Source organism: Nansenia antarctica (genome assembly GCF_963989245.1).
Source record: "Nansenia antarctica genome assembly, chromosome: 1".
Taxonomy (NCBI): domain Eukaryota; kingdom Metazoa; phylum Chordata; class Actinopteri; order Argentiniformes; family Microstomatidae; genus Nansenia; species Nansenia antarctica.
The window spans coordinates 59,711,554-59,724,053 of NC_137674.1; the positions used below are offsets into that span (position 1 = coordinate 59,711,554).

At 45.0% G+C, this 12,500-nt stretch overlaps 1 protein-coding gene across 1 annotated transcript in view; it reads right to left on the minus strand.

Annotated features, from left to right (window-relative positions):
- Positions 1-177: 177 nt before the first annotated feature.
- thbs1b (thrombospondin 1b) overlaps positions 178-12,500 on the minus strand; it is a gene marked incomplete at its 3' end in the record, with an annotated part of 17,092 nt that continues 4,769 nt past the window's right edge. The window contains exons 9-23 of the mRNA XM_080524542.1: positions 12,269-12,442; positions 11,845-12,021; positions 11,500-11,673; positions 11,248-11,375; positions 10,953-11,105; positions 10,511-10,729; positions 10,220-10,327; positions 9,410-9,569; positions 9,182-9,300; positions 8,151-8,385; positions 7,641-7,868; positions 7,118-7,389; positions 6,902-6,999; positions 6,632-6,771; positions 178-260 (exon numbers count right to left, since the gene is read on the minus strand). Of these exons, the coding sequence (XP_080380668.1) occupies positions 178-260; positions 6,632-6,771; positions 6,902-6,999; positions 7,118-7,389; positions 7,641-7,868; positions 8,151-8,385; positions 9,182-9,300; positions 9,410-9,569; positions 10,220-10,327; positions 10,511-10,729; positions 10,953-11,105; positions 11,248-11,375; positions 11,500-11,673; positions 11,845-12,021; positions 12,269-12,442 (2,468 nt within the window). The remainder of the gene's footprint in view (positions 261-6,631; positions 6,772-6,901; positions 7,000-7,117; positions 7,390-7,640; positions 7,869-8,150; positions 8,386-9,181; positions 9,301-9,409; positions 9,570-10,219; positions 10,328-10,510; positions 10,730-10,952; positions 11,106-11,247; positions 11,376-11,499; positions 11,674-11,844; positions 12,022-12,268; positions 12,443-12,500) is intronic.

Consider the following 12,500-nt stretch of genomic DNA (forward strand, 5'->3'; position numbering starts at 1 on the left):
TAAAAAGTAGTCCAGCTAATTGTATAGTGCATAGTGTACCGTGAGGATGGTAAATCATACTGTAGTGCTTTGGTGAGTTTCCCTTTGCAGTTACTGCTGACCAATTGGCACCTCACTGTCAGACTCCAAACAGGGGCACTCTGCCAGGGGCACTCTGCCAATCGATCCCTCAGGCCATCAGACCCCTGAGAGGTTTCCATAAGCCGGGGGTAGCAGGCCAAGCCCGGTCTGGTCTACGTCAGTCAGCTCCGTCAGCCAGCCTGTCAGGTGCGTCACAACGCTGTCAGTACCGCCACAGTTCTGTCAACCACGTCACATTCAAATCACCTCCGCTACATCACACTCCTGTCAACCCCGCCACAGTGTTGGCAGACGATCCAGACTGGAGGATGAGTGGCTCATCACTTCCTGTCCTGTCCCTAGGAACCCTAGCCCCGAGGGGCCCCTGGCAGAGTGGAAGACGAGCTGTCTCATGTCTGTGCCAATACCTTTATGGATCAGTGGAGGCCAGCGGAGGCAGTAATGGGAGGTTTCATTATAACGCATGGAATGGAATGACGACATCTTGGTTAAGTATGGACCTCAGTCATCAATAATAGAGCAATCACTGAATTATTATTACAAGGTTATTACTAGAATAATAACACATCATTACACAGGTACTGTAGGAGTTCTACGTAATTTGAAGTGTCACGTCACATCTGACCGGTGACCCTGACCTCACTTGTCACTTCTGTCTCAAGGGGCCATGAAACGACCAAGAACTGAAAGATCAAGAACTGAAACGATCAAGAACCTGCATTGGCAGTGATACAAACAAAATAAACAGGGCCCCGTCTCTATCGCAACGTGTTATATTACCATCTCTCACGCAACATCAGGCCATAGGAAACTATACCGCCAGCGTGGGGATCTGTGTACCTCACACGGATCTCTAATATTTCACACGTGGCTGCGGACTGTGGGTGGATGATAGTTGGCGAACCGTAGAGCAGCGTTGGAGCAGGAGACTTCCTCTCTCACTGGAGGACTACTGTTCAGAAGCAGTCAATCATCCTGTGTGTGTGTGTCCAAACCTCTCACGCCGTGCACTTTTACTGACTCTAATAGTCGGCTCTCACTCGGTATCAAAGCCACTCTGGTCTACTTCTGTTACGACCCGCCCAGTGGACTATAGATGATAGTTGCTATAGCTTCGCTCTGTTTTTGTTGAACTAGTAACCCATACCTGATGAAATAGCTATTACTGTACACGTTTAGCCAGACATTTTAAGACCTGTGTTTGTGTCTGTGGCACTCAACTGTCAATGTGAAGTTCTCTGCTCCTTGTGCAGATTTAGCATACTGAAATATATAGGTATACTCTTTGCTGTGGTACAGTATGGTGTGGTATGGTTACTGTTGTTTAATGCTTCCCTCCCTAAATGGTTGCAGGACCAGGTCTTGGGCCAAGGCTGAGGAGGGAATTACAGGCTATTTTCTAAGCAGGGGTTGTAGTAGGGGTGTAGCTGGGCGTACTCCCTGCAGGAAATTAAAAGCCAGGGTTACTTCCTTCAGTCTCCTTCTCCTCTCTCATCTCCTGCCAGTGGCTTAATGAATAGCAAACTATTAGTCTTTGGCTTCCTTTTACCCCTTGTGTTTATATAAGACATTCACCTTGGTGATGTACGGCAGGCTATCGTAGGAGCCTGTATTTTGCAGTTGTGTATACATATATCATTAAAGTGACCACATTCTGTTGGATACCTGGATCCACTCTGTATTTCTACAATGGCAGTAGTGTGGTGGTATGTGCTTGATGTATTTAGAGGTTTTATTTATGTCAATACCAAAAACATACTTGCCATCACTCATGTTTCTAATAGCAAAAATTGAAAAATCAATTGATTGAAAAAGGTTGATGTTTCTATGTTGTGAGGAAATAATACTCCTGGTAGTTTCTCTGCTTCACTTGTGTCTCTAAGAGGGGAGAGGAAAAACAAACTGAATCCACACGCCAAATCTGCCATGCAAGAGTTCAAGACACAGCCTATACTGTCACCATATCAAGACAACATTGTCAAGACGACATGAATGGTTTACTGACAATGGATGATAGGATTCTGCATCTCTCTTCGCTACTCCTCAATTCATTCTGTTTTTCCATTTCTCTGTGGATTATGTCTGTCATAATGAATCAGAAGATAGAGATGAACTCAATGCTCCGGTGACAAGGAAATATAGAGGTAAAGACCATATTTCTGAAATGTATTTGGAATTAGTTGTTTTTCAACAGCCTCCCCACTCGGTTGAACCAGTCATCTTTTCCTCCAAAATATCCTACTTCCTGTTTGAGTTCACCAGGTGCAGTTAGCTTAGGGTTCAGAGGTCATGCAGCTCATCTCTGTCAGGAATTCTGTGTGGGCCAACAATTACAGTCAACCTATTGTTCTGCATCAATTCTTGGGGCCTCTGGAGAAGCATTAGGACAGTAGCCAAGATGGCGACTATGTAATTACAGAGACATTATGTCACAATGGCTGAAATAATCGGTAGAATTAAAGCTCTTGTTGTTCATGATACAAAATGATTCTGGTTCTGGTGCAACACCCACCCCGAAGCAATCTCTACAGGGTCTCTCTTGGTATTGTACCAAATATTTTATATGGATTTCATATGGCAACGAACATACTCACTCAAATACAAACCCATCAGACCCATACAGAACCTAAACACATACTGTGCGAAGTTTCGCTTACATAGATCATCTGTGTGCCATTGACGCTTGGGTCCATTTTTAACCTGTAAATAAGACCACAAGCTAAGAAAATAATTGCCAAACCGAGGTTGTTCTAGACCTCTTTAGATTACCACATTACCGTATTCTTAAAGGAAATATTATTCTACGATTCTACATAAATTCTATATTCTACATAAATACAGGTGGTTTCGTATGACCACAGAAGGTTTATTTTAGCTCATATGGGACCTCCAATGCATGGAACTGTGGTGGGGGAGGAAGTGGGATTCATTGGGAGGTCTTCCACCACTATATCACTTGATATTATTGTACATTGACAAAGAAATAACAACTGTGTTGGAATTATTTTAATGTGTGTGGAAACAAGAAGGAATGATAGTAAGTAATTTGTCCAAGGTTTCAATTCCTCTGACGTGGAATCTCCTATTGCCCATCTTGTATCTACTCGGGCAAAAGACATTAGTGTGTTTGATACCATTCCTCATTCCGTTCCAAGCATTACAATGAGCCTTTCCTTCGATTTCTACCTCCACCAGCCTCCCCTGGAGTGAATACCACCCACTTACTACTCCTTACAGTGTAAAGTACAGTAGCAAGAGTAGGTTCAGTAATTTCAGGGCGGAAGGCCTTTGTTCCCAGTACTATCAATTAGTCCCACACTTAAGATGGATTGGCTGTTACTGTGCGTGACTTGAGACACTCATTTGCAAACCTGTGAAGATACCTGTGATAATGGGACGGTTCCTCTGAGGTTCTGTCTGTTATTAGTCTCCCAAAACAGGGCATCCTCTCTGTTGTCATGGCAATAGTGACTAAACTAATAAATGGAATATGTCATTTAAAATGTTCCAAAATTCTGAAAATATAATCAAGACTGATGAGTGACAGTAGATACAATGTGTTAGAGACAAAAACCTGCGTTCACACTGGCCATGAAGGAATGGAGTTGGAGACCTCTGTGGGGTCTGCGGATGTGGCAGTCACAGACCAGACCTGTCACAGACCCCATGCTGAAGTGGTCTACCTAGACATATACTCCACAGGCTCCAGGTGCTCTTTACTCTCCTTCACTCAACGACTTTATTTGAGACATCAACATATTCCATACAGTAGCTTTGCTGAGGTAAGTCTGCAGGGTTTCCTATATTATTGATTTCAATCATTGGCTTATTTCATTCCCAGCACCACTAGGTCAAATAATGTAGTTGTGGTGATGTGTCTTAATATTTGCTCTAAATGTTATTTAACACTCTGCTCAGAGGGCTCTGCAGATCACAAAAGGGTCAGGCAGATCAAGTGCAGGAGCAGAGCTCTGTGCTACATTCCTCATGTGGCCCTGAGGATAGGGAGCATGTGTACCGTAGCAGGGAGGAAGGCAGGGTCTATATGCACATCCCCATTAGTATTTCTATACTGGGACATAACATTGACTTTGACATCACTTTTAGATTCCTGTTGATGCCAATGATGCCGTTCCTGTCCTCTTCATACTGACTTTGTTTGCAAGTGCTATTACTGCTGCAGTGTGTGGCTTGTTTGCAAAATATGTCCATATTTTGACAATGAACAGTATAATAAACAGTAAAAGTATTCCTGTGGTCAAGAATGATTGATATGTGAGGATATTGAAATGGATTCATCATGATCACATTTTGCGGGTGAGAGGCTTGGTTGTTAAAACAGACTGACAGACAGCTTTAAAGGGTTTAACAACTATTTATTGTTTTCAAAGTATGTAACAAAATAATTGCTATGGATAAAAACAGCATTTTGCATTGTACAACTAAGTAAAAATGTTTACAGACAAGCATCACTAATTGTACAAAAATAACGATAACAATGGTAAAACAAAAACAAAAAAAGTAAAAACGATAAAGAATAGAACATCCTCACGTCAGTGTGCAAACCGTTTATACAGACGGACACGCCCCCTTTCCTCAGGCAGCAAATCCTGATAAATTATTTAAATAGCATTTATCTACACACACGAATTGACCTCTCACAAACAGCAAAGACAAAACAGAACAATAATTTATCCATTAAAAAGAGCATTAGACATACGTACATAAAGCAAAAATATTTATATATAAAACTCTCCCATTTTACTGGATCTTTTTACTGGATCTACTGCATGGTACGTGGGGTGGGGATTCTCTGGTTTGAAAGAAACGTAATACTATTTACAGCTCATGCTACAGTAGCAATGAGATGTCAATCAATTTGTATTCTGTAAGCATACGGAGAAAAAAAAGTATTTTTGTCTGATCAAATTATACAACAGCAATGAGGTAATATTTGTACATCATAGGTTTCCTTTGTTTTTCATCTCTCTCTGAAGAAAAGGCACACAGGTCACATACATACCATACTGAGGAGCCCTAAACATACACAAGGCTAGTAACTAAAACTCTTGGGGAGGGAGAGGTTAGAGGGACATTGGCCAGAGCAGGATCCTACGATTGACACCATTTACACCAGGAGCTGACTCAGTTTTCACTGAGAGCATTGAGGGATTCTCTCACTTTCTCAAAGTATTAGATTTGTTTTGCTGCCTACACTGTAGGCAAGAGCTAATAAATTACATTGTTTATTTACACAATTTCAAATTTAAGCCTCTAAAGATTAGGGAGATCCCCACTAGTCAATGCTTCTGATTTTAAACCATCTTTACTTTTTTCCTGAGTTCCTGGAAAAGAAAATGAACATGTTAACATGTTAGAATGGGAAGTGTATGAACAGGCAGACTGGCTTGAAACTAGCTAGCTCTGACAATGCTCTGTTTTACATGGACTTTCCATGTTGTTTTCTGTAATGGTCTGAAGTGCTAAGATGGTCGTCCTCCATCTTACCCTGAGAATGCTATGTTCACTCAACTGAACTAGATCAATCTAATGCCAGCTTCAAAGCCTATGAGCAGTCATGTATTTGACAACAAATATTTTGGCTCATTTTAATTTCACTTTGTTTTCTTTTGTCTCTGCAACACTTTTCAATGGTCTATACAGGCTCTAAGGGCAAGTAAATACATGGGTAAAAGCAAACAGTTTCTGTCTTCTTATTTACACACATACATACATAAACATACACACATCCACAAAGTTATCATCCCTCCATATCTTGTTCTTACGCAACTGCTTTGAAGTGTCACAAGCCTCCCTGACAAAAACTGTGAAAAAAGTCTTTGTACTTTCTTCATCCTCTGAGGAAACTTGCCCTCAGAGTTGTCTCTTTCAGAATCGACATCCTGGCAGATCTGGTTTTACAAAGGGAGTCAGGTTCATCAGTCTTTCTCTGGGATGTCCATCCAGAAAGTAAGAGAGTAAGAGAGTTAGAGAGGCAGAGAGAGAGAGAGAAATGTAAAGGTTTGGAAGTGCATAGTCGTCTATGGGGAGCCCTTCCCGCACAGAGCTGAATGAGGTCTTTCAGAGAAAGAGAGAGGGAGCGGTTGGTCGGTCTTGGTGATCTCCCGCTAAGGCGAAGCTAGGGGGCTTTTTTTTTCTGCTCTACCTGCTCTCGGTGGGGGGAGGGGCCCTCTCTGATCCTCGACTGGCAGTCAGCCGGTTCTCTGTCCAAACCAGCGTCAATTTACCCTGAGGCTGACCACACACCCTCCTCGCCCCACCAGTGTGCGTGCCATAGAAGAAAGAGTAGCAGAAAAAAATCGGTCCCTGGGCTTTGCTTTTCGGAATACATAAGTTCATATTTATACAGAAAGGTGCATTCCTCAGAGCTTCCTGCCCCGTGCAATTATGCATCTGTGAAGAAGACAAGAAGAAAAAGCATAGATTAGTTATGTGCCTTCCGTATCTCAAATGCTACAGGACTTTATATTCACTAAACATGTCAGTGCAATCTGTTAAGAGATACCATAAAACGATGAATTGTCCTTACCTCTGCATTCATACTTGAGGTCTGAGAAGTATACCATCTCTTGTGAGAAGACAAAGAGTCCTAGTCTTCCACCTGCATATGTCTTATCGTAGATGCTACCGGAATCTGCCATGATCTTCTTACCCTCATACATCACCACTCTGAAATGAAGATTAACACAATACTTTAGTGAGATGAATCATAGGAAAACATTTACAACTTGGATAGTCTATGGAGTATATTGTACACATTCCATGGCCTACGTCTTGGGGAAAATGGTCTCCTGCTTACCTGATATGTCCTGTTCTTGGTCTGTGGATCAGATGCCATCTGTAGGCAGTGAAGTCTTTCCAGCCAACGTTCTTTGGGTCGTGCCACAGAGTGCGCACCTACAGAAAGAAGCGATGGATGAAGTTAGCCGAAGTTAGCATGGCATTTTGACAGTTTTCCATAAATAAACATTTGATAACTTTCTAACTGAGCACATGGGAAGGATGGGTGCACTACCTGTCCAGCGGTGTTTCCTGTGTGCCAGAGGGCGTTCCTGAGGTGCTCTCCTGGTCCTGTGGTGGAGTTGACTACTTTGATGGACAGGCCTGAGTAGCCCTGGGCTTTGGTGGGTTTGTTGTTCCAGTATGTCTGAGTGATCTGCTTCCACATCACCACATAGAACCTGGAGCTGGATTGGTAGCCAAACACAAACCCGGCATAGTCGTCATCCCGCTCTGTGTTTATGAAGAAGGTCCCGCTGAAGTCCACAGAGTTGAACTCATCAAAACCTGAAACGGCAATACACCAGTTAGAGCATAATCTTTTTCAGTCTCATCAGTCCTTCTCTATTTCAGATTTGTAATCATAAGTATCGCAATCATTTTGATTACTTTGTAAAAACATGTTATTGCAATGTTGTTACAAGAGTAATAACACTGTTACCACTCATGCATATGCTTAGAGACTTGTTTCATTTTCCTGATGTATCGTTCTTATCCCTACTCGATCTATCAATCAATCTATCCATTCATCTACTCACCAACAGCAATGCCAGGGTCACAATTGACTGTCTGCACCAGCTCTTTGCCCTGGTGGCGGACCACCCAGTTGGGGTCGATCTGAGAGGTGCCCTTGGGGTCCAGTGGCACCATCTGGAATTTGCGGAAGTCCGTCTCACTGATGTCAAAGTTCTCCGGACACACATCATAGATGTCAGGCACGTTGTCTTGGTCAAAGTCATCTTTGCAAGCGTCACCGCGACCATCACCTGGAGAAGGCATATCAATTAATAAATTATATGTCTCTTAGCATACAATGGCACGTGTAACACTAGGCTGATGGAAGGTAAACCATTTCAAATCGATGGTTACCAACCCTCATCCTGGAGTGATGGACCTGGTTAGTTCCAGCCAAGCACTAACACACACACACACACACACACACACACACACACACACAATTCATAATCAATCATTATCATCAAAGCCTTGACTAGCCGAATCAGGTGTGCTAGTTCTGGGCTAGGACGAAAGCCAGACATCCTACTCACCATCAGAGTCCAGCTGGTCTGGATTGTGTGCCAGTCTACAGTTGTCTTTCTCGTCTGGGATACCGTCGTTATCGTCATCATGGTCACAAGCGTCTCCCTTGCCGTCTTTGTCGTGGTCAGCCTGGTTGGCGTTGGGGATGTAGGGGCAGTTGTCCAAGTTGTTCTGGTGTCCGTCCTCGTCAATGTCCTGGTTGCTGTCGCATTTGTCTCCAACACGGTCGTCATCAGAATCCACCTGTACAGGTGAGGGGAGAGCACATTAGCATGTTGGCTAATGTAACTGGAGATGACGACACCTGTGGTGGTGTAGAGGTGATTTGGAAAAGTATGCTCGTGAGATGAGGAGTCGCCTGAGAATTGTTTTAACGCTCAGAGCTAAGGCCTAGGCTTTAGATGGAATTAACATGCTAATGTAAAGGCTTAAGCTAAAATATGCTAATTTGTTTCAAAGAAGTGCTTGTTCAACACTTTTTTCATCTGCTGCCAATCATCGACAACCCGACAGACTCCCATGCCCTCCTCCACTTCTCCGCTCTCCTTCTCCTCCTCCTCCACAATTCTACTAGCATGACCTATATATCATGAGCTGTGTGAATTTGCCTATTTTCCCCCTTATTGAGTCGCATTGTTGGAACAAATTCCTGCTCCTCAGTTGAGCACGGCGAAGGTAGCCTCCATAGAGTGTGTCGACGGGGGCACACACACAGAAGAGGGCCAGGGCTCATTCCTTTGGTAATAACCAGCCTGGGGCCCTGTCTCCCTCTGAGCAGACCACGTCAATGCCCCATTGAAGAGCCTCCCCCCATGCCTTATTCAGCCGCGTGCCCCAGAGCGGCAGAGGATTTGGATTTACTCCGCCTTCATATAGCGTGATAAAGCCCAGCCCAGCGTTACCTAGGGCGAAACCATTCTGGCTCTCGGTTCACGCGACGGAGAGAGAGAGACGGAGGGAGGGAGGGAGGGAGGGAGAGAGGAAGTGAGAGAGAGAGAGAGAGAGAGAGAGAGAGAGAGAGAGAGACAGAGGCACACACCTGGTCAGGATTATGTTCCAGAGGGCAGTTGTCACACATGTCTCCGACTCCGTCCAGATCTGTGTCTCTCTGGTCCACGTTGTACACGTACGGGCAGTTGTCTCTCTCGTTCATAATACCTGTTGAATGAATGACAGTTGTTGGTCAGGAGACATTTCTTGTAGTTTCCTTTTAGTTCTGTATGTAATGGATTCGATTCGATCGATTTAAGATTTTTTAAAGTCTTACCATCGCCATCAATGTCCACAGAGCAGGCGTCCCCTTCTCCGTTGTTGTCTGTGTCTGTCTGGTCAGGGTTGCTATTGTAGGGGCAGTTATCACACCGGTCTCCAACATCATCACGGTCGTAGTCGTACTGCCTGGGGTTGTACACGAACGGGCAGTTATCCTGTTTCAGAAAGTGAGAGAGAGGAGCACAGTTCAGCTCAATCCTGGAGAACAAGCAGCCAGTGTCCACTGCCGCCTCCTTCACCCAAACATCTCTGACATGAGATATTAATTTCAGATGTCGTGCTTGTAATTTGCTGTGGCTACGTGGGGTCTATTTACAGAGGGATGGGAGATGAAAGTGTGTGTTATTTTTAGGCCCTGTCCCAAATATAATGTTGGCATTAGAGGGATACACAGTGGGGCCTTCAGAGTGGTACCTCTGTGTTGGAATGTGTGGTTTGGCTCTGAGGGGAAAGGAGAGTTTGCTTTCCGCTGCATTTTTTCTTCTTCTTTGCTCTCGCCTTCTTATTTCACAGCATGAATTTTGAATGTTTAACCACATCTATGGCCCAGTGCCCTAACACACACACACACACACACACACACACACACACACACTCACACACACACATACACACACACACACACACACACACATACTTGCACGCACACACGCACGCACGCACGCACGCACACACTCACGCACGCACACACGCACGCACGCACACACGCACGCACGCACACATGCACGCACTCACACACACAAACACACACACACACACACACACACACACACACAGACTAAAATACCTAAAGATTTTCACTTACTCTGTCGTCAGGAATTCCGTCGTTATCGTCATCATTGTCACAAGCATCTCCAATACCGTCCTTGTCATAGTCTTCCTGCCCAGAGTTAGGGAGGTTGGGGCAGTTGTCCTACAAAAAGAACACCAAACGGTCAGAAATTACAGTCAACAACCATGATCCTATATGCGTACAAAATGAAACATTAACTCATAATGACTGCTGTGCACCATGGAACCTTGAAAACGGAATGGGAACTTTCAAGGGTGAGAATGTTCCTTCACATCAAATCCTCTGCAACCAGCAGGAACCTACCTTCTTGCAGTGGTAGGTGGCGTTCTCCACACAGACCAGATCATTGTTGGGCCAGCCGTCCAAGTCCGTGTCCTCTCCACAGATGTGTCCATTCCCGGCGTAGCCAGGCTTGCACTCACAGCGGAACATGGGGTCGGCAAAGTGTCCCAGGTAGTTACAGCGGGCGTTCTTGTTACAGTCGTGACTTCCGTCCAGACAGGGGTTGCGTGGTGTACACACCTGAAGGTGGAGGGATAGATAACCGATCTAATCAGATGAAGCCAGGAAATAGTATGTACAGTATAACGGTGTTGTATTTGTTAAACCACATATCCGACTAAACTAATGTGCTCTGGGACACTATGAAAGACAGGGAATTGAAACATGTACATAGAGGATGTATGCAACGTCTACAGTATGACACAAACAAAGAAAACTATCCTGTAGCTTCGGAGCTACTTGCCTGCTTCTTGGCGGTGGCCTCCTCCACACTCTTGCCGAATGGCTGAGGGCCAGAGTAGCGTGGCGGGCAGGGCAGACAGTTGTAGCCAGGTTCTGTGTTCTCACAACGATGGGCTCCGTTGAACACGAAGCAAGCATCGGGGACCTCTTTGCACTATGGAAAATAAAGAAGAGTAATATGGAGGGGAAGGGGGAAGGGAGGGGGAAAAGAGAAAGAGAGAGAGGTTTTTTTGTTAGATAAACCATAACGGTGAAGCATTGGTGGTGGTAGAGCTTGAAAGTCTAAAGGTTCTTACCTCATCCACATCCTTGCATTTGATGCCGTTGCCAGTGTATCCTTTCGGGCACTTGCCACACTTCCAGGTACCGTCAGGGAAGCTGGTACACTTGGCCCCAGCAAAGCAGGGATTGGACAAACAGCCATCTAAAGACAAAGACATTGTCTTTTTTAAAAATTCTGTTTAACAGAAGTACACTTTAATTTCACTTGAAATTGAAAGATTTATCCAGAAGAGTTTTATTAGGAGTTTTAAGAAACAGTGACTCACCAACGGGACAGGCGTTCTTGTTACACAGCTGAGTAGACTTGGCGTCACCTTGACACTCTTTGCCGCCATATTTGGGTGCGGGGTCGTTGCACAGACGTTTACGGGTCTGGACTCCTCCCCCGCAGCTGAGAGTGCAGGCGTCCCATGGCGACCAGGGTCCATAGTTGCCATTGACTAAAGAAGAATAAGAGAGAGAAGTGTTAATAAAACTGTATGTTGTTCTCAATAGGGGGGGATGGGTCCCTAAGCTGTCCCATATAAAGACAATAGGATTGCTTTAACCGTTGGGGTGAGCCAAGGTTTAAAGCACATAGATAAAACCTCCACTAGTCTAGTGGGACTCACTGGGGCAGGGTGACTTCTGGCACTTCTCAGTCTGCCTGCCTTCTCCCTGGCAGTCCTTGCCCCCCATCTGGGGCGTGGGTGAGTTACAGAGGCGGATACGGGTGATGACACCGGCTCCGCAGGTGACCGAGCATGAGGACCAAGGCGACCAGTGGCTCCAGATGCCATCCTGCTTGACTGGAGGGTCACAGAGAGCAGGCCGAAGAGGTCAGGGGTCAGTGAGATGCTTGTTTATCTCTCGTCCAAATAACAACAATAGAATAAGGGGACACAATGTGATTGGTTGCTTTTCAATTGAATTTGTAGCATTCTTGAATCAACTCGGAGGTTGAAAACAAATGATATCATGTGATTGATTAGTTTGGTCATGTCATGATTGATGATTGATAGTGATGTTATTCAGTGGCTTTTCTGTAAGACTCACAGCGTTTGTCGCACTCCTGGAGGTAGCAGTCCCTGGTCTGCACAGAGGTGCCCTCGCAGTTGTTGTTGATGCGGTCGCAGGACCGACCCCGCTGCTGGATGCCCCGCCCACATGACACAGAACAATGGGTCCATTCAGACCAGGGCGACCAGCCGTCCTCCGCATAGTCACTCGCTACGTAGAGAGAGAGAGAGAAGGGGGGGGGGGGGGGAGGTGAGAGAGAGGGATACAA